The 22812-nt window shown below is 51.0% G+C and overlaps 6 protein-coding genes across 8 annotated transcripts; all 6 read right to left on the bottom strand.

Annotated features, from left to right (window-relative positions):
• Nucleotides 1-307: 307 nt before the first annotated feature.
• Nucleotides 308-22773, bottom strand: LOC123502128. 3 transcript variants are annotated; one of them, XM_045251346.1, is made up of 5 exons: nucleotides 22715-22773; nucleotides 1121-1495; nucleotides 849-1038; nucleotides 643-715; nucleotides 308-511 (listed from the first exon to the last, which is right to left on the bottom strand). In XM_045251346.1, the coding sequence occupies exons 2-5, from the start codon at nucleotides 1493-1495 to the stop codon at nucleotides 382-384; spliced, it is 768 nt and encodes a 255-aa protein (XP_045107281.1). In that variant the 5' UTR covers nucleotides 22715-22773; the 3' UTR covers nucleotides 308-381. The 3 variants fall into 3 exon arrangements, with proteins under 3 accessions (XP_045107281.1, XP_045107282.1, XP_045107280.1); XM_045251347.1 differs by lacking the exon at nucleotides 22715-22773 and adding an exon at nucleotides 14859-14918; XM_045251345.1 differs by lacking the exon at nucleotides 22715-22773 and adding an exon at nucleotides 1582-1743.
• On the bottom strand, nucleotides 382-3643 carry LOC123501856. Its single transcript, XM_045250894.1, has 5 exons — nucleotides 3557-3643; nucleotides 1121-1495; nucleotides 849-1038; nucleotides 643-715; nucleotides 382-511 (listed from the first exon to the last, which is right to left on the bottom strand). The coding sequence occupies exons 1-5, from the start codon at nucleotides 3641-3643 to the stop codon at nucleotides 382-384; spliced, it is 855 nt and encodes a 284-aa protein (XP_045106829.1).
• On the bottom strand, nucleotides 3782-5289 carry LOC123502122 (ribonuclease 3-like). The gene is made up of 5 exons (XM_045251340.1): nucleotides 5129-5289; nucleotides 4635-5036; nucleotides 4335-4524; nucleotides 4111-4183; nucleotides 3782-3979 (listed from the first exon to the last, which is right to left on the bottom strand). The coding sequence occupies exons 2-5, from the start codon at nucleotides 5034-5036 to the stop codon at nucleotides 3850-3852; spliced, it is 795 nt and encodes a 264-aa protein (XP_045107275.1). The 5' UTR covers nucleotides 5129-5289; the 3' UTR covers nucleotides 3782-3849.
• LOC123502126 (BCL-6 corepressor-like protein 1) lies at nucleotides 6945-8471 on the bottom strand. Its single transcript, XM_045251343.1, has 5 exons — nucleotides 8314-8471; nucleotides 7825-8205; nucleotides 7532-7721; nucleotides 7272-7344; nucleotides 6945-7145 (listed from the first exon to the last, which is right to left on the bottom strand). The coding sequence occupies exons 2-5, from the start codon at nucleotides 8203-8205 to the stop codon at nucleotides 7016-7018; spliced, it is 774 nt and encodes a 257-aa protein (XP_045107278.1). The 5' UTR covers nucleotides 8314-8471; the 3' UTR covers nucleotides 6945-7015.
• Nucleotides 7016-8202, bottom strand: LOC123501855 (BCL-6 corepressor-like protein 1). Its single transcript, XM_045250893.1, has 4 exons — nucleotides 7825-8202; nucleotides 7532-7721; nucleotides 7272-7344; nucleotides 7016-7145 (listed from the first exon to the last, which is right to left on the bottom strand). Exons 1-4 carry the CDS (start codon nucleotides 8200-8202, stop codon nucleotides 7016-7018), a joined length of 771 nt encoding a protein of 256 aa, XP_045106828.1.
• LOC123502127 lies at nucleotides 21412-22670 on the bottom strand. The gene is made up of 4 exons (XM_045251344.1): nucleotides 22278-22670; nucleotides 21986-22175; nucleotides 21753-21825; nucleotides 21412-21612 (listed from the first exon to the last, which is right to left on the bottom strand). The coding sequence occupies exons 1-4, from the start codon at nucleotides 22653-22655 to the stop codon at nucleotides 21483-21485; spliced, it is 771 nt and encodes a 256-aa protein (XP_045107279.1). The 5' UTR covers nucleotides 22656-22670; the 3' UTR covers nucleotides 21412-21482.
• Nucleotides 22774-22812: the final 39 nt, after the last annotated feature.

Raw genomic sequence — 22812 nt, 5'->3', positions numbered from 1 at the left:
AATTATACTGGTGTACACGATAAACAAATCGTCATACGAGTGTGTGGTCCAGCAATAACTAAAAAATATGCTGGTCACCTCCAGATCTCTAACATGGTTAGCATGGTTGTGTCCTGCTCGCACCTTACCGTGCCTTAACGAGCCTTTTAGAGTAACGGCATTCATAGATATACGTTACCCGTAAGAGCAGGTTGGTGGACTCCGTACCCTAACTTGCACTAGTAGGAGTTATAAATAATACGTTTAGAAATACATTGAAAAAATTACCACCTAAATGTCACAAGAAAAGGACACTCACACCAAGATACGCTCCATCGCTTCAGTCTTTATTACAACCGACAGTTACACAAAGCAGTGGACAACTCCGCAGTGCACAGGCAGCTAGTATCGCGCCTCGCAGACCACCAGCTTGGCGTCCGAGCATGTGTTCTCGTGCACCCAGATGCTGTGAAGGGCGAGCAGCGCGGCCTCTACGGACAGACAATCGTGGCCAGGCTGGTTCACGCCGGACCTGCAGTGGAAGGAGAGTAAATCATCAAGTGTGCCATTCCCCTGAGTGGCAGTACCCTGCCCTCCGACCTCCCTCTATTGCCACGGCGGCGTCACCACCAACAGGTGTCGAGTATTGGTGGGAGCACTCACCTGTTGATGAAGCGGCGGATGCTGTAGGGCGCGGTGGTGGTGGTGTCTCTGGTCCATACTGCAGCGTGGGCATCTATAGGGGAGGAGAGGGAAGGGCGGGTTTAGTGCGACGGACTCAATGTCTCTACATACTTAACAGCTATCATGAACACGCAAAACACAAGACAGGCATAACCACAGCAGGCCGCTGCAGGCAGCAGACTCACAGTAACTCAGCAAGTAGTGGATGAAGGAGACCTCGGTGGTGTCATCAATCCTGAGCACCTGGAAGTGGTAGGGCTGGCTGAAGTGGTTGAGGCTGTTGCAGTAGTCTGCCGCCTGCTGGTGGGTGAAGCGGTGGCCGGACTGGAAGCACCACGATAAGTGGTACAGGCTGCCTTGGTACGCCACGTGCACCTGGGAACAAGAACTAAGTAAGCATGTGGCGTGTTGGGTACGTGAACTAGAATCCGTACAGTAGGTAAGCACGGGCACTCACCAGGGAGTAGGTGCTGGGGCACTGAGGCAGCGGCGGCAGCACGCCTTGCGGGATGCCGAACTGTGGGGAGGCGGGTTGCGTGACAGGGAGCAGCGAGCGCTGGGGCGGCGGCACAAAGGACAGGCCGGCAGAGGGAGGTGGCTGCACGACCACGGCGGGCTGAGGGGCGGGGGCAGGGAACACGAAGGACGGGGCGGGGGCAGGGGCGGGAGCGGGAATCACGAAGGACGGGGAGGGAACCACGAATGATGGAGCGGGGGCAGGGACGTGGGAGGGCGCCGCCACGACAACCGCGGGCTGGGCGTCATCGTAGGAGACTTGTCCCTGAGTCGCCACCAAGGCCGCCAACACCACAACAGCCTCGCGCCACAGCATCTGAAAAACACACCAAAATGACACACCCATCCTACAGCGGAGTAAAGCACGAGGCAACACCACAACACACCACCACCACTGCTCACCTTGATGGAGTGTTCTCACTTCGAAGGCTCAAGCAAGTCTGGCTTCTCGCTGCCTCGCAGCCCTCCTCCTCGACTGTGCCGCCGCCTGACTGGGCCAGGGCGGCACACACATCGGCCCGCTACTGGACGCCTGCAGGCACTGCTGCTTCACTGACCCCGTGACCACCCTCCAACAGTCTTGCTCCGCCTGGCCTGGCCTGGCCTGGCCGCCGCTAATGTGCTTTGCTGATCAGATTGTTGTTATTGATTATGATTCGCCAAACATACATTTCATATAGAAGAGTCGGTGAGCTTACTGTAACCTTAGAGAAATTGCTGGGCACACGTGTAGTATTTCTTTCTCTACTAGCACTCCTTAATGAGATGAAACACGAGATTTTCAAATTCCAACAAGCTTTCCATGTGTCGAATAAACATTGAAATTTTCTTGCATTTATAATTGAGACATGTGGCGAGCTGACTATTTGTATTCCATGGTATCTCTGGAGCGGATCCCTGGAATTACGCATTGACACTCGCATTGCCAACTAGGTCTTTCCACGGTAGGTTCAGTTATTCTTTTCATCTTTTTTATAGGGACAAGTCAGCCGTTCTGGTGGAGGTTCATTGTCTTTGTTGGCATGGCTAGCAACATGCAGTACGTGATGAATATTCCCCATATGCTGTGAACGATGCTATAGTTTTGTTCTATGGTGGTTTTGTATGAGCGTAATTCCAGAAGTAAAGACTTTAAGGTTTAAACATTGCTCACTGCCTGAGGAAAAACAAATTCGCAGAAACGTCTGAGAAAGAATGCCGATTAGATCTACACAGAGCAGAGGTTTTCAATCTTTTCCTGTTAGGAACTCCAAATTACACCACCATTCTACCCGACCCTCCAGTAATCTGACATCGAACAATGTTCATTTAGTGACTGACACTAACTCAACATGCAATGGTACTACATAGTTTATTAGGTCAGTCATTTGAAGGCCTGTCCACACCAGGAAACATTGTCTGGAAACCGTGCTTCGAAACGATTATTTCCAAACTGTTTGCAAACTGGATCTAAACAGTCTTTCACGTGTCTGTTTCTCATCCAGAATGGAAAATACTGTGTGTGTGTGTGTGTGTGTGTGTGTGTGTGTGTGTGCGCGCGCGCCGCACGTGTAATGGTTAATCAGTAGCCATACCACGTGGTCAGCTAAAAAAAGAAAAGTAGAACACTGAATTGGTCCATTCATCCCCAGCATTGTAGGATGTAACAAGTGTAGATTATAAGAATAAAAGGAAGACCGATGCCTTGGCAGAGATAGCTGATAAACTTTGTAAGCAAGTGAAACCTGCTCCATCTACTCAAAATTCCGCCAGAAGCAGGTCACCATAGCCTCCTTTTTATACGAACTACGTGTCGTCTTGGCCTTTGACTTTCCAAAGTATCAAAATTGCCAAGTAAAATGTAGACGCTGCTGCAGCAACCTCTACACACTTTGCTGCAGCAATCTACACTCATCACAGGCATGACAACTGACAGGTCTGGACAGGCCACAGTTTGGTAACATTCCATGCAACTTGCATACTTTCTAAACACTTAAACAGCTTCCAAGCTTTATATCCCAGTTTCCAAACTGTGTGGACCGTTTCGAAGCAGTGTCCTGGTGAGGACAGGCTTGAGTACCTTTAATAAAAGTATTCTTACAAACCCCTGCGGCTTAGTGAACCATAAGTTGAGAACCCCTGACAAGTTCCACTATTCTTAAAGAAATTAGGTGTGGATCAAATTCGCAAGAGCCATGTTTGTCTTCAGAAACATGCGATTGTTTCGCTTGTTAGTTTGCGCAAGACCATTGTATGTTTTGTATACCAACATAAGACGCTTCAGTATGCACCACAACACACCTGTCGTCACAGATCGAGACGCTTATACTGGTGTACATGATAAACAAATCGTCATACGAGTGTGTGGTCCGGCAGTAACTAATAAATAGCTGGTCACCTCCAGATCTCTAACATGGTTAGCATGGTTGTGTCCTACTCGCACTTTATCGTGCCTTAACGAGCCTCTTAGAGTAACGGCATTCATAGATATACGTTACCCGTATGAGCAGGATGGTGGACTCCGTACTCTAACCTTGTAGTAGGAGTTATAAATAATACGTTTATAAATACATTGAAAGAATTACCACCTAAATGTCACAAGAAAAGGAAACTCACACCAAGATACGCTCCAGTCTTTATTACAACCGACAGTTACACAAAGCAGTGGACAATTCCGCAGTGCACAGGTGGCTAGTATCGCGCCTCGCAGACCACCAGCTTGGCGTCCGAGCATGTGTTCTCGTGCACCCAGATGCTGTGCAGGGCGAGCAGCGCGGCCTCTACGGACAGACAATCGTGGCCAGGCTGGTTCACGCCGGACCTGCAGTGGGAGGAGAGTAAATCACCAAGTGTGCCATTCCCCTGAGTGTCAGTACCCTGCCCCCCGAGCTCCCTCTATCGCCACGGCGGTGTCACCACCAGCAGGTGTCGAGGATGGGTGGGAGCACTCACCTGTTGATGAAGCGGCGGATGCTGTAGGGCGCGGTGGTGGTGGTGTCTCTGGTCCACACAGCGGCGTGGGCGTCTGTGGTGGTGAGGGGAGGGAAGAGCGGGTTTAGTGCAGCAAGGACTTTCCTGTAGCTACATCCTTAACAGCCATTATAAACACAAGGCACAAGACTAGGCACATTCACAGCCACAGCAGGACGCTGCAAGGGGGCGAGCATCATACTCACAGTAACTCAGCAAGTAGTGGATGAAGGAGACTTCGGTAGTGTCGTCAATCCTGAGCACCTGGAAGTGGTAGGGCTGGCTGAGGTGGTTGAGGCTGTTGCAGTAGTCTGACGCCTGCTGGTGGGTGAAGCGGTGGCCGGGCTGGAAGCACCACGAGAAGTGGTACAAGCTGTCTTGGTACGCCACGTGCACCTGGGAACAACAGACACGTGAGCCAGCCTTACCTCTGACCTGCATGTGCGTGGCGTGTTTGTATGTGAACTAGACTCAGTATAGTACAGCAGGTAGGCACGGGCACTCACCAAGGAATATGTGCTGGGGCACTGGGGCAACGGCGGCAACACGCCCTGAGGGACGCCGAAATGTCGGGTTGCGGGTTGCGTGACGGGGAGCAGCGAGGGCTGGGGCGGCGGCACGAAGGACAGGCCGGCAGAGGTTGGTTGCTGCACGATCACGGCGGGCTGGGGGGCGGGGGCAGGAAACACGAAGGACGGGACGGGGGCGGGCCCCGAAGGAAACACGAAGGACGGGGCAGGGGCGGGGGCAGGAATCACGAAGGACGGGGCGGGAACCACGAATGATGGAGCGGGGGAAGGGCCGGAGGAGGGCGCTGGCACAACCGCGGGCTGGGCGTCATCGTAAGAGGACTGTCCCTGTGCCGCCGCCAACGCCGCCAACACCACAACAACCACGCGCCACAGCATCTGAAAAAACACACCAGATTGCACATACACCCTAAAGCAGAGTAAAGCACGAGGCAACACCACAACACAGCAGCACCACCACCACTGCTCACCTTGATGGAGTGTCTCACTTCGGAGGCTCAGGCAAGTCTGGCTTCTCGCTGCCTCACGCTGCTCCTCCTCGACTGTGCCGCCTCCTGACTGGCCCAGGGCGGCACACACCTCGCCCCGCTACTGGACGCCTGCAGGCACTGCTGCTTCACTGATCACGTGACCACCCTCGCACTTCCTGGCCTGGCCTGGGACTTGATCGAATCTCACATGAACGGCTCTTGTGGAAGTTAGAGATGGAAGGAGGAATTCGAGGGTCACTTCTTGCACGGATGAGGGATTTTGTAGTTGGCAGAAGTATCTGAACAATAGTCAGGGGGCAATATTCCAATTCGAGAGAGTCACCAGTGCAGTTCCGTAGGATGCTGTTCTGGCTGCAATTATGATTATTCAGTGTGTAAATGACCTGCCAAACAGTGTAAGCAGAGGCAGTCATATCAACGTATTCGCTGATGGTGCTACGGTAACGAGGCGAATACAAGACCATGACTCGTATTGTGCTCTACAACGACGCTTTATGAAAGGAGCACAACTTGACTAATGGACTAAATCCGAGACTCAAGGCTATAATAACGAGGAAAGACTGGAGAGGCCAAGGCTGACCACTCTGCAGGAAAGAGGGGAACGTGAAGAAAGAGGAACGTGGAGGCGTAATAAAGTAGTGCAAATGTGTCAACAATATTGAGTGGGTTGACGGAAGATTACGTCATGCCAACAGTAGGAGGAACAACACGCCTTGTTCTTAAGCTTGCAGTTGAGCAGATTGATATTCATTGAAAATTACAGAAAGATGGATTTCACTTACCGAGCACGTGGTCCGCGCTGGTGCGCTAAGAGCCAAGACCCAATTCAAAGGTAAAATATATGATACAAATTGTATGGTTAACCGAGTCAGACATCTTTAGGTGTACTTTTAGAAAAAGATAATCAGGCAATTACACTTGTGTTCAGCACACACACACACACATACACACACACACAGTAGTGTAGTGGTTCGCAGGCTTGGCCCACAACCGAAAAGGCCCGGGTTAGTGTCCCGGCCGTGTCGAGGCAAATAGGCGAGCATGTTAATGTGTAGCCCCTGTTCATCTAGCAGCAAGAACGTACGAGATGTAACTCGAGGGGTTGTGGCCTCGCTTTCCCGGTGTGCAGTTGTGGTCTCAGTCCTACCCGAAGATCCGCCTACGAGCTCTGAGCTCGCTCCGTAATGGGGAAGACTGGCTGGGTGACCAGCAGATGACCGTGGTGAATTACACTGAGACAAGGTGACAACGACAGTCACAACAAAATAATTCGAGATAATAAGGTCTCGGTGATGTGGTCAGCAGCTACCGAAGAGCTGATGACATGCCTGGACGCGTTCTTCGTTATGAATTTGCCCACGGCGTCACTAATAAAGTCGCTGCACACCGGCAGAGCATGGCGCCTGCAGTACAGGTTTGTGATAGTTATGGTTTGAGTTTTTCGTCTAGAACCTACCAACCGAACAACCTACCAACCGAACACTATTAGGTCAAGTGACGACATGGTGGTTCTGTTCACACCTCACCATCCACCTACCGAGTGACCAGTGCGAAACTAAACCTTGGAATATTCAGAGTATTTCAAGTTTAAACCTTTAGAGCAGATTAGTGAAGGGTCTAAAGTTGCCAGTCTCCCAAGCCCACATGGTATAAATAAGAAAAGGACGTAGCATGGCCTATAGAATTACAGAGTACATCTTTCACTAAGAGAAAAAAAGTGATTCTCCACAGTAAGAGGTTAGTTAAATAGGTAGGTAAAAGGCAGTATTCAGCAGGCAAAGATTACACTAACATATGGTTCACGTTAAGCTTTATTACTCCCGACAGTTACACTGAGCAGTGCACAATTCAGCAGTGCACAGAAGGCTAGTAGCGGGCTTCGCAGACCACCAGCTTGGCGTTAGAGCACGTGTTCTCGTGCACCCAGATGCTGTGCAGGGCGAGCAGCGCGGCCTCCACGGACAGGCAGTCGTGGCCAGGCTGGTTCACGCCGGACCTGCAGTGGGAGGAGGGTCAGTCACCAAGTGTGCCCCTCCCTTGACTCAGTACCAGTGTCACCCCCATCTACCATCGCCACAGCGGCGTCACCACCAGCAGTGTGTTAAGTGGCGGGCACACTCACCTGTTTATGAAGCCGCGGATGTTGTAGGGCGCGGTGGCGGTGGTGTCTCTGGTCCATACTGCGGCGTGGGCATCTGTGGGGGAAAGGAGGGTTTAGTGCGGCAGGGACTTTCCCGTCCCTACATACTTCACAATCATCAACACAGCACAAGGCACATCCACAGCCACTCAAGTCCTTACATACTTCACAATCAACAACACAGCGTAAGGCACAACCACAGCAACAGCAGGCCGCTGCAGGGCGGCGTGCATCGTACTCACAGTAGCTCAGCAAGTAGTGGATGAAGGAGACCTCGGTGGTGTCGTCAATCCTGAGCACCTGGAAGTGGTAGGGCTGGCTGAGGTGGTTGAGGCTGTTGCAGTAGTCTGCCGCCTGCTGGTGGGTGAAGCGGTGGCCGGGCTGGAAGCACCACGAGAAGTGGTACAGACTGTCTTGGTACGCCACGTGCACCTGGGAACAACAAACAGGTGAGCCAGCCTTACCTCAGACCTGCACGTGCGTGACGTGTTGGGCACGTGAATTAGACCCAATACAGGTGAGTACGGGCACTCACCAGGGAGTAGGTGCTGGGGCACTGAGGCAGCGGCGGCAGCACGCCCTGAGGGATGCCGAATTGTGGGGCTGCGGGTTGCGTGACGGGGAGCAGCGAGGGCTGGGGCGGCGGCACGAAGGACAATCCACCAGAGATCAGTGGTTGCACGACCACGGCGGGCTGGGGGGTGGGGGCAGGAAACACAAAGGACGGGGCGGGGACGGGGGCTGGGGCAGGGGCAGGAATCACGAAGGACGGGACAGGAACCACGAATGATGGAGCCGGGGCAGGGATGGGGGAGGGCGCCGGCACGACAACCCCGGGCTGGGTGTCATCGTAGGAGACCTGTCCCTGTGTCGCCACCACCGCCGCCAACACCACAACAACCACGCGCCACATCATCTGAAAAACACACACGAAGATTACACACACCCCCTGCATCAGAACACAGCACGAGACAACATCACAGCACGAGACGACAACATCACCACTACCACTGCCACTGCTCACCTTGATGGAGTGTTTTCACTTCGGAGGCTCAGGTAAGTCTGGCTCTTCGCTGCCTAGCGCCGCTCCTCCTCGACTGTGCCGCCGCCTGACTGGCCCAGGGCGGCACACACCTCGCCCCGCTACTGGACGCCTGCAGGCACTGCTTCTTCACTGACCACGTGACCGCCCTCGCACTGCCTGGCCTATTTTGTTGTTGTTGATTAATTTATTGCACCCTTGGCGTCATACAAGGAAAACTATGGGAACTAGTCATCAAAATTACAGTAAAAAGTTACACACACACACACACACACACAGGCATATACAAAGAGTATCAACAAACAAATAATTTGTGGTGAGCAAAAGGCGACAAGGTGCTGCGATCAGCAGCTACCAAAGAGCGGATGACGTGCCAGAACGCGGTCGAAGTTGTGTCAGTAGATACTGACATACAACAAGTAGTGGCTGTCCTTGAGGAAGCAGATCACTGACTTCTGGGCAGGTCAAACAGTGCTGCAGGGTGTTGCCGTTAAGAATGTAGCACAGAGGGCAGGAAGAGAACTGGGGCACATCCGCTTCCCCAGCGACTAGCCAGAGCAGTCAGTAGCCCAATCTGAGTCAGGCTGACACCACGTTGTACCTCCTGACCATGAGGCCCCGGCGGCGATACTTATATCTGTGGTGACGAAAGGCATCGTAGTGGTGGATGGAGACGCTTGCCGGTCTCTGCTGGTCCCTGCGATGGCTGGTGTCTAATAGGGCGGCAACACGGACCTTCTTCAAGCAGCAGGAGAGCGAGGGTGAGGGAGACAGATCAGCAGCAGGCAGGTCACAGGCAGTCTTGGCTAGGCTGTCTACCATATCGCTGCAGCGAATACCTATGTGAGAGGGAATCCAAAGAAATTGTACAGATAACCCTCGCTCACCCATCAGAGCCAAGATAGTATGCGTTTAACTAACGATCGATAAGCAGGTTTTGAGGAGGAGAGGAGGCTGACTGCGTCCAAAACACCATACAGCTCACAGAAAGTGGAGCTAGATGAGTTAGGTAGTTTGCGACCCACCCATCCTCCCGGTGGCGGATCTGTGTCGAGGGAAAGCACCGCACTCCCCGCCTTCCTATCTGACAGCAGCGACCCGTCCGTGTACAGGTGGTGAGACGCCTGGACTGATGCTATAGTCTCCAGTGCCAATTGCCTCTGCAGAGTGGTGGGAGCAGTCTTCGAAGTGGGAGTGTAGCACACGCGAGGTATGGGCAGCATCCACGGGGGCGGACCAGGAACAATTTCTTCTTGGGGGACGACAACACCCAGGCCGCGGAGAATGCTGCATACGGTCTTGACGAGCGTGAGGCCACCAGGCTGGAGAGGTGGCAGGCATGATCGAGGATCCAGGTTATTTCTTATTACTTGTGAATAATGTGGAACAATCTGAGGAGAATGAAGACATTTGACAGTAAACATAGTAAAAAATGATGCTATTCTCTCGCTGATGGATGGCAGGTTAAGTTCTGTTTGCATATTTACCACTCTGGTTGAAATGGGGCATCCTAAGATAATTCTCATAGCTTGATTCTCAAACTTTTCTAGGGACAGCAAGGAAGACTTTGGAAGCTGAACCAGTGCTGGAGAGAGATAATCAATAATCGAACGAATAAATGTAATGTAGATAGTTCGAGCTACAGGTATGGAGATGCCATCTGCATTGTTGGTGAGCCATTTTAGTGGAGCAAGGCGCTTTTGTAACCGAAGAAGGATCGTGGATCACAGGAGAAGCCCGTCGACCAACAGTAGCTTAAGGAAGATTGATAGGTGCCCCGAGATAGAGATATTGCCGACACCAAGGAATGATGCTCTCCCCCATAATAAACTGTGGCAAGTGATTGAGGGTAAAATACATTCTGCTTTTTTCCGGCGAGATGACAAGACCAAGCAGCTGCATGGAAGGAGTGAAGATAATGCTGGAGGTCATCTGGAGAGTGAGAATGAATGCAGACATCATCGGCATAACACGTGATTGTAATTCGTTGAGTGTCAGGCAAGAGGGAGATCAAACGGTGCATACAGATGTTAAATAAAAATGGACTCAGTACTCCTCCCTGCGGAGTCACCAAACTGAAACTCTTGGTGGAACTGAAGGCCCCTTTGAAAAAGACCCAAGACTTTCTATTGCTTAAATATGCCCGTATCCACTTCAATACTCGCCCTTTGATGCCAAACTCTACCAACTGGTCAAGAATTATATCCTGGTTTGCAGTGTCGAACGCGCTCTTGAGGTCGATGAAGGCAACTATACTGCTGGAGGAGAGGCGCTTGTATAGCTCAGCCAGGCAGTGATGGTTTCTGCGCTGTGGTAGGAAGCAGAACAGTCCAGGCGAGAGTAATCTTCCAGCCGGTACAGGAAACGGGAAAGTAGTATTCGCTCCATGACTTTGCTGAAACATGATGTTAATGAAACTGGCCTGAATTTGTTGGTACCTGGTTTGGGGATGGGGATTTTTTTTTTTACTTAGGGAAGAGGGCCAGCCAAGGGAAAAAAAAAAGAAAGTTAGAAAAAGGCCCACTTGAGCGCTGGCTCTCCAAAGACTTCAAAAAGTGCCAAAACCGTCAGCCAGAATTAGGGGACCAAATGCCTCGATACCTCCCTCTTAAAAGAAGACAAGTTGTAGGAATTCGGAAATACAGATGCAGGGAGGGAGTTCCAGAGTTTACCAGTGAAAGGGATGAATGATTGAGCGTACTGGTTAACTCTTGCATTAGGGAGTTGGACAGAATAGGGATGAGAGGAAGAAGAAAGCCTTGTGCAGCGTGGCCGCAGGAGGAGGGAGGCATGCAGTTAGCAAGATCAGTAGAACAGTTACCATGAAAATAGCGATAAAATATAGAAAGGGATGCAACATTTCGGCGGTGAGAAAGAGACTGAAGACAGTTAGTCAGAGGAGGGGGAGTTGATTAGACGAAGAGCTTTCGATTCCACCCTTTCAAGCAAAGCTGTGTGACTGGAACCCCCATCAAACATGCGAAGAGTACTCCATACAGGGACGGATAAGGCCCTTATACAGAGTAAGCAGTTGGAGGGGCGAGAAACTGTCGGAGACGCCTCAGAACACCTAATTTCATAGAAGCTGTTTTAGCAAGAGATGAGATGTGAAGTTTCTAGATAAGATTATGAGCAAAGGACAGACCGAGGATATTCATTGTGGAAGAGGGAGACAGTTGAGTGTCATTGAAGAAGAGGGGATAGTTGTCTGGAAGGTTGTGTCGAGTTGATAGATGGAGGAATTGAGTTTTTGAAGCATTGAAAACTACTAGATTTTCTCTGCCCCAATCGAAAATCTTAGAAAGATCGGAAGTCAGGCGTTCCGTGGCGTCCCCGCGTGATCTGTTGATCTTACTCATGGTCCAGGAAGCAGGCACAGATCCCTGACCGTAGCAAAGATTATATAGCTGCAGTAGAGGATTTCCAGGCACTCGATGAAACAATCTGAGGACAGAATAAGTTATACCATCATCCCCTGGTGCTGTGTCTTTACCTCTAGTAAGAGCACGGCGCAGTTCGTCCTCTGTGATGAGTGTGTCTTCATCATCATCTTTGTCCAGCAATGCCCGCATCAGACGGACGGCTCGCTAGTCTTCCCTGGCAGAAAGCGCTTCCTGGACATCTTCAGGGAGACTTCTGACACTAGACTGGGCAGCCCAGACATCAAGGAGTTCCCGAGCGTACTCACCCGGACTGTGATGAAGCGCACTGGCAGGCTTCCTTTCGATGACCCTCCTAATCAGCTGCCACATGGTTCCCACGCTCGTCTGATGGTTGATGTTGTCAGTGAGCTGCTTCCAAGAGTCCGTCCTCGCACATTTCTGGAGACCTACCATTTCATCTCTGGAGACTTCATACTGGAGCAGATTCTCAGCTGTTGGATCTTGTTGGAACCGTAGTCCAGCTTCCACTGCTGTCCTCTCAGCTTGAAGAATGTACTCATCAAGGGTCTAGGAAAAGGCTCTCTGTGGTCGCTTGATGTGAGGCCTAGAAACATATAGATTATAGAAATCATGTGTAGCTTTCACAAGTGAAGAATACAGCGAGTCTGGAGACCGGAGATCAAACTGTGGAAGATAGGCAGTCATAATGTATGTAATGTACGACAATACTTTGGAGGTATCTTGATGTGTGGACGATGGTGGACAGATTCTGGACCTGCTGGCAGAGTAGTGAAACTTGAGAGCAACGTGATCCAAGAAGAGAGAAAGGATGGAAAAACAATTGACACGGGTTGCCGCCAGACCAGACGATAACGTGATCGAGCGTCCCTCCTCAAGCATGCGTCGCTCCACCAGTAGGCCAGCGTGTGAGGTGGTTACTACGTACATAATGGAGAAGACGGCGCCCATTGGTGTTAGGTGTTGAGGCGGCGTCACTAAATTCCTGATGACAAGCATTAGTCACCCATGTATTTTTATTCAATAGAGAAAGTTTTATTTAATAAAGTAAATCGCAATAACATTTGTCATTGCGAGTCACCCTGCATTAACACTTAATTGAACAGCACCAGAGACCATTGCACCGCTTAACAAGCATCACCCTTTGCCTTTATAGTGACTGGTCAAATATTTATATGAAGACTACAAAGTCATCCATTACGTTGTTGAGATGAAGACAAATGTCCATTACGTCACTGGCAAGAATCAAGGAGAAACATCTCCATTGCATCCTTCAGTACAAACCATACGTTGCATCATCTCAAGCCACGCATCACATTAAAGTATTCGCCAGTATCACTACGAAGGCGTCGGTGTACCATCCGCCACACCTTGACGGGCACCTACAGTACGGGTTTACAGTGCACTGATCCTCTCGAGACGTTGTGTTCCAAAACGGACCATTAAACAACCTGCTTGTTACGTCATGAATAGTTTAGTGAGGTGATGCTCGGACATTGCCGTACACCTACTGAGTTTCAGATTTAATCCCAATTTCAATGTGTTGAGTAGTAGTGTTGGAGAAGCTATACTCGTTAGACGAGGATGATACATGGTATCGAATACTTATTGTCGGTGGTCTTAGGTTTGTCTACACGAATAGTATTACTGAGCACATCATTAAGGTGCTATTTGTTATGTATGCAAAAGAAAATGTAGTTAATACACGACTTTATCTTACACGAATAAGTGTCAAGACAAAAATACACTTCATGGTTTCATTCAGTCTTTATTACTCCCGACAGTTATACCGAGCAGTGGACAATTCGGCAGTGCACAGGAGGCGACAATTCGCTCGAGCAGGTGTTCTCGTGGACCCAGATGCTGTGCAGGGCGAGCAGCGCGGCCTCCACAGTCAGGCAGTCGTGCCCAGGCTGGTTCACGCCGGACCTGCAGCGGGAGGAGGGTAAGTCACCAAGTATGCCAGTGTGCCTCCCTGACAGTCAGTACCAGTGTCGCCCCTCCCACCATTGCCACGAAGGCTGTCACCACCAGCAGGTGTCGAGGAGTGGCTGGCACACTCACCTGTTGATGAAGCCGCGGATGCTGTAGGGCGCAGCGGCGGTGGTGGTGTGTCTCTGATCCACACTGCGGCGTGGGCGTCTGTGGGGGAGGGGAGAGCGGGTTTAGTGCGACAAGGACTTACTTGTCCCTACAAACTGCACAGCCATTTTGAACACACAGCACAAGGCACAGCCGGCCGCTGCAGGGCTACGCGCAGCCGACTCACAGTAGCTCAGCAAGTAGTGGATGAACGAGACCTCGGTGGTGTCGTCAATCCTGAGCACCTGGAAGTGGTAGGGCTGGCTGAGGTGGTTGAGGCTGTTGCAGTAATCCGCCGCCTGCTGGTGGGTGAAGCGGTGGCCGGACTGGAAGCACCACGAGAAGTGGTACAGGCTGCCTTGATACGCCACGTGCACCTGGGAACAACAGCAGACAGGTGAGTCAGCCTTACCTCTGACCTGCACGTGTGGCGTGTTGTGTACGTGAACTAGACTCCGTACAGCAGGTGGGCACGGGTACTCACCAGGGGGTAGGTGCTGGGGCACTGAGGCAGTGGCGGCAGCACGCCCTGAGGGATGTCGAACTGTGGGGCGACGGGTTGCGTGATGGAGCAGCGAGGGCTGGGGCGGCGGCACGAAGGACAGGCCGGCAGAGGTTGGTGGCTACACGACCACGACGGGCTGGGGAGCGGGGGCACGAAACACGAAGGACGGGGCGAGAGCGAGGGTATGGGTGAGGGTTGGGATGGGGGCAGGAATCACGAAGGACGGTGAAGGAGCGGCGGCAGGAATTACGAAGGACCGGGCGGGAACTACGAATGATGGAGCCGGAGCAGTGGCAGGGGCAGGGGCAGGGGCAGGGGCAGAGGCAAGGGCAAGGGCAGGGTAGGAGAGGGCGCCGGCACAACAACCTCGGGCTGGGCGTCATTGTAAAAGACCTGTCCCTGAGTCCCCATCAACGGCGCCAACACCAGAACATCCACGCGCCACATCATCTGAAAGACACACACCAGATTACACACACCCCTGCAGCAGAGTACAGCACGAGGCAACAGCTCAGCACACCCGCACCACCACTGCTCACCTTGATGGAGTGTTCTCACTTCTGAGGCTCAGGCAAGTCTGGCTCCTCACTACCTCACTCTGCTCCTCCTCGACTGTGCCGCCGCCTGACTGGCCCAGGGCGGCACACACCTCGCCCCGCTACTGGACGCCTGTAGGCACTGCTGACCACTTGACCACCCTCCAACTATCTTGCCCCGCCTGGCCTGGCCTGGCGAGCACTACTGCCTGGCGTGCCCCTAAGTCCGACACCTCCTGCCCCAGGATATACCGCTGGATGCCGTCTGCTGTCACCTGTTGATGCCTGATATCTTAAATGAGTTTATTGTGCCCCACCCTCGCTTTGAAGTGTTCTCCTTATGACCTTGCCCTGCCCGTGATTGGGTAGGTCGGGATAAACAGTCTTCATAAAATTCATGGTTCACTTTTTGCAAATTTGACTGACGCTACGGCGCAATAAATTAATCTCTCTCTCTCTCTCTCTCTCTCTCTCTCTCTCTCTCTCTCTCTCTCTCTCTCTCTCTCTCTCTCTCTCTCTCTCTCTCTCTCTCTCTCTCTCTCCCAAGTTTCTATTTTAATACTGATAATTTACAATAACAGTTCTTGCCATGGTCAGTCACGCCCTGCATTAAATAACCCTTTTTTTAGATAATCATCACAAGATACCATTGCACTACCACTCCACTGAAGCACCACCCTTCCTTCCCCTCACCTTACTGAAGTGCCGCGCCCCTGTTAACGTTGGCGACCATGAATTGCCACACTGCCCTGTCTCTCGTCATTTGCAATATACATACAGTTCTTCTTCCAAACTATTGTTCTTCCTCTTCCATTCATGTACTTCTTCCTTTGTCTGCCTCTTGCTCTGCTACCTGAGACTCTTCCTGTTAATCTTTCCTCTTACAAATCTGATTTACTCGAATCTTCACTATTAGTTCTCTTTCACTATACCCATTCTTCTCAGCGCTTCTTCATTTGATATTCTTTCTGTCTGATATATTTTCAAGAGTCGTCGCCAACACCACATTTCAAACACTTCCAGGCACCTTCTGATCAACATGGCAACACTGACCACACGTATGGTTGGACTGCTCTTTGCCTTGGATTCATTGATGTATGTTTGTTGGTGATTACGCTTTTCACTTTCTGAAATGTATACTTTGCTTCATATAAGTCTTCTTTTGATTTCTTCTATACATCTTCCATCTTCTGTCATGTGGCTTTCCAGGGGGCAAAATCTTCTCATTTGTTTTATAGTTTTGTTGTTCACTCTTACGTTGCAGTTTGGAACCCGTAGCTTCTTACTATCACCATCACTTCCGTCTTGTCCACGTTGATTGTTAAAACTTCTGCTTCATTCGCCTCCTTTTTTTTTTATACCATGTGGGCTTTTCACGGGAATTTATGGGCTAAAGGGGATACTTTTTGGGGCTACCTCCTATCTCAAAGCCCACCCGCTACAATATCCTGCAATCTCTCTTGTGAATCCGTAATCAAGACCGTCCAATTGCAAAACCTTCCTTTCCTTCAGTTAGTCTCATTATCATCTCACTGTATAAAGAGAACAGATCTGGAGATAAAGCACACCCCTGTCGTACTCCTATTTTATATCCTTCCAGCCACTCTGATCTGCTCGAACTGCTGCCGCTCTCTGGTTGCAGTAAAGTTTGTACACCATTCTTAACTCCTTCAGTACTGGGATGCATTTTTATCTTGAGTTTTGAGTGTAATTAGACGATTTTATTAACATTAGAAAGGGTCTATGGAGGTCAGAAGATTAATGGCCACAGTCTTCACAATTTTAATCCCCCACCTAAGTTTCTGAAGCTGTATAGAATCGCCAAATAGTAACCAGAATCAATATGAAAATGCGTCTTGGTATTGAAGTGGTTAAATCTTTTCCATCCACTCCTGTTCCCTTTGATATGGCAATTAAATCTTCATGTTTAAGATGTTCAAAAGCTTTCTCATTGTTTATATAAAAACATCTCTGCATTTCCATTCTTCCCGTTGACATCCTTGGCATAGATAATGCATTTCTTGTTCCTTCTTCCAAAAAGCCATATTGTTCTTCCGCTCTTGTTACCTTGCATTTTATACTCTCTAGCACCATCTTTAAGATACCTTTAATACTTGACTCATTATACTTTTAGTTCTGCTTGTTGTACTCCAGCTTTCCAGGTTCCTTCTGGAACATTAGAAAAATCTAAAGTTGTACATACTTTAATGAACTTCCCCTCATTTGTTTATTTCACTAGTAATGTTCATCTTTTCAATACTAAAAAGCATTGTTCATCTTTTCAATACTAAATTTGTTGAGAGCGCTAAGTATTTGTTACCATACCATCTTCACTCAATGCTTTTCCTATCCTTATTACCTTCATTTTCTATGATATCACGGTCAGTCATGTTTACTCGAAGCTCCATCTGCTCTGGACTTTCATCCCTGAACATTTCTTAATCATATTTCCATCTGGTAGTTCCTGGATGTCCATTGCCATCTTGCTATTCCTTTTCCATTATAACTTACCCCATGCGTAGCCTTCATCCAATCAAGTTCCTTCTTTCATCACCGCGTCATCACCTCCGCGTCACCTCTATAGTCAAAAAAAATTTGTCATACCTGGCAAAAACGAATGACATCTCTATCGCATCCCTCTGTACAAGCTATGTCACAAATGTTAAAAGTGAAACAAGTGTCACTGTTAAGGCATCACTCCAACATCCCGCACATCTGTGAAGGAAGGTGCTCACACTGCTAATCATTACGTAGATTCTTCTTGCAACTCGTTTCCAGTGACTATTTAACAGGTGCTTTTAAATTAAGGAGGGCAAGGCGAGGCTGTGTGGTACCTCCGCGCCTACTTCACGAAGTGCTACTGCCATATTCCAACCCTACATTATCAGTTCATCCAGTGATACTATGGAATGATAGTACAAGTGTTGGTCCACGTATCGCATTCCTGAAAACATGTACACCGTTATAAAGATTTAGACAAAGGTATGCTTCCATTCAGTCTTTATTACTTCCGACAGTTACATTGAGCAGTGGACAATTCGGCAGAGCACAGGCGGCTAGTAGCGCGCCTCGCAGACCACCAGCTTGGCGTCCGAGCATGTGTTCTCGTGCACCCAGATCCTGTGCAGGGCGAGCAGCGCGGCCTCCACGGACAGACAATCGTGGCCAGGCTGGTTCACGCCGGACCTGCAGTGGGAGAAGGGCCAGTCAGCAACCCTCCCTTGACTGTCATTACCAGTGTCCCCCCCATTGCCACGAAGGAGTCACCACCAGCAGGTGTCCCTCCCTTGACGGTCAGTACCAGTGTCCCTCACATTGTCACGAAGGAATCACCACCAGCAGGTGTGAGTAGGGGTGGCGGGCACTCACCTGTTGATGAAGCCGCGGATGCTGTACGGCGCGGTGGCGGTGGTGTCTCTGGTCCACACAGCGGCGTGGGCGTCTGTAGAAGGAAGGGCGAATTTAGTGCGGCAGGACTTCCTTATCCCTACATAAGGAGCCATCAAGAATACAAATACAAGACAGCCACAGGCACAGGCACAGGTAGGCCGCTGCGTGCAGCAGACTCACAGTAGCTCAGCAAGTAGTGGATGAAGGAGACTTCGGTGGTGTCGTCAATCCTGAGCACCTGGAAGTGGTAGGGCTGGCTGAGGTGGTTAAGGCTGTTGCAGTAGTCTGCCGCCTGTTGGTGGGTGAAGCGGTGGCCGGGCTGGAAGCACCACGAGAAGTGGTACAGGCTACCTTGGTAGGCCACGTGCACCTGGGAACAAGAACGAACAGGTGAGCCACCCTTACCCCTGACCTGCGCGTGTGGGGTTGTGTACGTGAACTAAACTCCGTACAGCAGGTGGGCACGGGTACTCACCAGGGAGTATGTACCGGGGCACTGGGGCAGCTGCGGCAGCACGCCCTGCGGGATGCCGAACTGTGAGGCGGCGGGTTGTGTGACGGGGAGCAGCGAGGGCTGGGGCGGCGGCACGAAGGACAGGCCGGCAGAGGTTGGTGGCTGCACCACCACGGCGGGCTGAGGGCGGGGACAGAAAACACAAAGGACGGGGTAGGGGCGGGGGCAGGAATCACGAAGGACGGTGAAGGGGCCGGGGCAGGAATCACGAAGGGCGGGGCGGGAACCACGAATGATGGAGCCGGGGCAGGGGCCGGGGAGGGCTCCTGTACGACAAAGGTAGGCTGGGCATCATCGTAGGAGACCTGTCCCTGCGTCGCCGCCAACACCGCCAACACCACAACAGCCACGCGCCACAGCATCTGAAAAACACACCGAATTGCACACACATCTGCAGCAAACAACACAAAACAACATCACACCACCACCACCACCACCACTGCTCACCTTCATGGAATGTTCTCACTTCGGAGGCTCAGGCAAGTCTGGCTCCTTGCTGGCTCGCACCGCTCCTCCTCGATTGTGCCGCCTCCTGACTGGCCCAGGGCGGCACACACCTCGCCCCGCTACTGGACGCCTGCAGGCACTGCTAATTCACTGATCACGTGACCACCCTCGCACTGCCTGGCCTGGCCTGGGACTTGATCGAGTCTCACATGAACGGCTCTTGTGGAAGTTAGAGATGGAAGGAGGAATTCGAGGATCACTTCTTGCACGGATGAGGGATTTTGTAGTTGGCAGAAGTATCTGAACAATAGTCAGGGGGCAATATTCCAATTCGAGAGAGTCACCAGTGCAGTTCCGTAGGATGCTGTTCTGGCTGCAATTATGATTATTCAGTGTGTAAATGACCTGCCAAACAGTGTAAGCAGAGGCAGTCATATCAACGTATTCGCTGATGGTGCTACGGTAACGAGGCGAATACAAGACCATGACTCGTATTGTGCTCTACAACGACGCTTTATGAAAGGAGCACAACTTGACTAATGGACTAAATCCGAGACTCAAGGCTATAATAACGAGGAAAGACTGGAGAGGCCAAGGCTGACCACTCTGCAGGAAAGAGGGGAACGTGAAGAAAGAGGAACGTGGAGGCGTAATAAAGTAGTGCAAATGTGTCAACAATATTGAGTGGGTTGACAGGGAAGATTACGTCATGCCAACAGTAGGAGGAACAACACGCCTTGTTCGTAAGCTTGCAGTTGAACCCTTCGAGAAGGCTGAGCAGATTCAGAATTTCATTGAAAAGTATAGAAAGATGGATTTCACTTACCGAGCACATGGTGCGCGCAGGTGCGCCAAGAGCAAAGAGCCTGGAGTCAATTCAAAAGTAAAATATATGATAAACTGTATAGTTAACGGGGCCAGACGAGTTTAGGTTTACTTTTGTAATAAACAATTAAGACAATTACACCTAAAGGCCTGTCTACACGAGCGGGCCTGATCAGCAGGCTTGCCCGTTAACGGGCATATTTGACGGGCAAACGAGCAAACTGCCCGAAAGCCCGCCGAGCGAAATCACTGAGCTGGTGCCTGGTAGCTGGAGTTTCTACCCTGCCAGACGCAAGATAACATCGTGAACAAACAGCGGGCCCACATCCCACGGTATAGTAGCACTTTGTATTTCATTAAGTATTGTTGCAGTGCTTCCAAACATGTATTTCATTAAGTATTGTTGCAGTGCTTCCAAACATACTTTTCTTTAACCAATCTTTACACCATATCCTTTTTTTTTCTTCTTGAGACAAAGCTATTAACATAGAGCACAAAGTCTTTCTTGACAACGCTAAGCACCATGGTTCTCGTTCCGCACTCCACCCGCTACTGTCAACATCGTCGGGCAGCCCCGGCTGTTCATCACTTCGGTCGTGTGGACAACATTCACGGGCAGGCCCGCCAGAATTTGCCCGTTGACGGGCAAACCCGCCGATCAGGCCCGCTCGTGTATACAGGCCTTAAGTACACACTTATATTTTCACCGACTCTAAATTTTATTCCTTATTCACATGTGGCACGAAAATGAAGTTCTGCGAGACATTCAAGCAAGAATTAAGCAAGAATTAAAACTGAAAATTGAGGAGTAGCGGTTGTGCAGTGTAGCGGTCAGATGTAGGTACGTAGATCATTTCGCTGATAAGTTACACACACACTGCCTTGAGCACACTGCCTTGAGAAAACGAAAATTTTCATGTAAATGCTTTAAAAGTTTCAATTATGTAAGTGGAAGTGGTTAAACCAGAGCCATGTTTAAATTCACACATGGGTGGTGTGAATTTGTGCAGGACAATGTGTATACAAGACTGAATCTGTATACAATACGATGTGGCCCAAGCGTCACTAAGCAACACACCGCGCACTGGTGGCGGAGCGAGGGGCCTGCAACGCTGGTTTATGATTCAGATCATTACTTTCACCTTATACAGAGCGTTGTAGTCGTTGCCCCGATCGTGAACAGTTACTGGTGATTAAGTGTCAAATTACGATATAAACACGTTAGAGCAGGATAGTGAAAGATCTTAAATTAGGAGTCTGTCTGCTTGTCCCCTAGTAAGCATCATGTCTACTAGAAGTACATAATTATCTTCAGTATGATGTAACGAGTTAAATAGGCAAAAAGTATTTAGTACGCAAAGAAGGTTTACACAAACAAGCTTCATCATTTTAGTCTTTATTACTTCCAACAATTACATTGAGCAGTGGACAATCCGGCAGTGCACAGGCGGCTAGTATCGCGCCTCGCAGACCACCAGCTTGGCATCCAAGCAGGTGTTCTCGTGCACCCAGATGCTGTGCAGGGCGAGCAGCGCGGCCTCCACGGACAGACAGTCGTGACCAGGCTGGTTCACGCCGGACCTGCAGTGGGAGGAGGATCAGTCAGTAAGTGTGCCAGTATGCCACTCCCTCGACTGTCTGTACCAGCGTAAAACCACCTCTCCACTATTGCCTTGGCTGCTTCACCACCAATAGGTCTCAAGGAGTGTGAGCGCACTCACCTGTTGATGAAGCCGCGGATGCTGTAAGGCGCGGTGGCGGTGGTGTCTCTGGTCCACACTGCGGCGTGGGCGTCTGTGGAGAGGGGAGGGAAGGGCGGGTTTAGTGCGATAGGGACTTGCTGTCCCTACATACTTCATAGCCATCATGAACACAGCACAAGGCACAGCCACAACCACAACCACAGGCACAGGCACAGTCACAGCCGCCGAGGGGCTGCGTGCAGCAGACTCACAGTAGCTTAGCAAGTAGTGGATGAAGGAGACCTCGGTGGTGTCGTCAATCCTGAGCACCTGGAAGTGGTAGGGCTGGCCGAAGTGGTTGAGGCTGTTGCAGTAGTCTGCCGCCTGCTGGTGGGTAAAGCGGTGGCCGGGCTGGAAGCACCACGAGAAGTGGTACAGGCTGCCTTGGTACGTCACGTGCACCTGAGAACAACACAGATGAGCCAGCCTTACCTCTACCCTGCACGTGTGTGGCGTGTTAGGTACGTGAACTAAACTTTACAGCAGGTGGGCACGGGTACTCACCAAGGAGTAGGTGCTGGGGCACTGGGGCAGCGGCGGCAGCACGCCCTGAGAGATGCCGAATTGTGGGGCGGCGGGTTGCGTGACTGGGAGCAGCGAGGGCTGAGGCGGCGGCACGAAGGACAGGCCGGCAGAGGTTGGTGGCTGCACCACCACGGCGGGCTGGGGGGCATTAAACACGAAGGGCGGGGCGGGGGCGGGGGCAGGAAAAACAAAGGACGGGGCGGGAACCACAAATGATGGAGCGGGGCCAGGAGAGGGCGCCGACACAACAACCGCGGGCTGGGCGTCCTCATAGGAGACCTGTCCCCGCCAACGCCGCCAACACCACAATAGACACGCGCCACAGCATCTGAAAAACACCAGATAATATAATCCCATACAGTCGAGTAAAGCACCAGGCAACACCACAGCACACCACCACCAACAACACAACTCACCTTGATGGAGTGTTCTCACTTCGGAGGCTCAGGGAAGTCTGGCTCCTTGCTGCCTCGCTCCGCTCCTCCTCGACTGTGCCGCCGCCTGACTGGGCCAG

This window comes from Portunus trituberculatus, chromosome 10 (genome assembly GCF_017591435.1).
Source record: "Portunus trituberculatus isolate SZX2019 chromosome 10, ASM1759143v1, whole genome shotgun sequence".
Classification (NCBI taxonomy): domain Eukaryota; kingdom Metazoa; phylum Arthropoda; class Malacostraca; order Decapoda; family Portunidae; genus Portunus; species Portunus trituberculatus.
The sequence above is the reverse complement of the archived record's forward strand: the minus strand, read 5'-3'. Positions and strand labels throughout refer to the sequence as shown.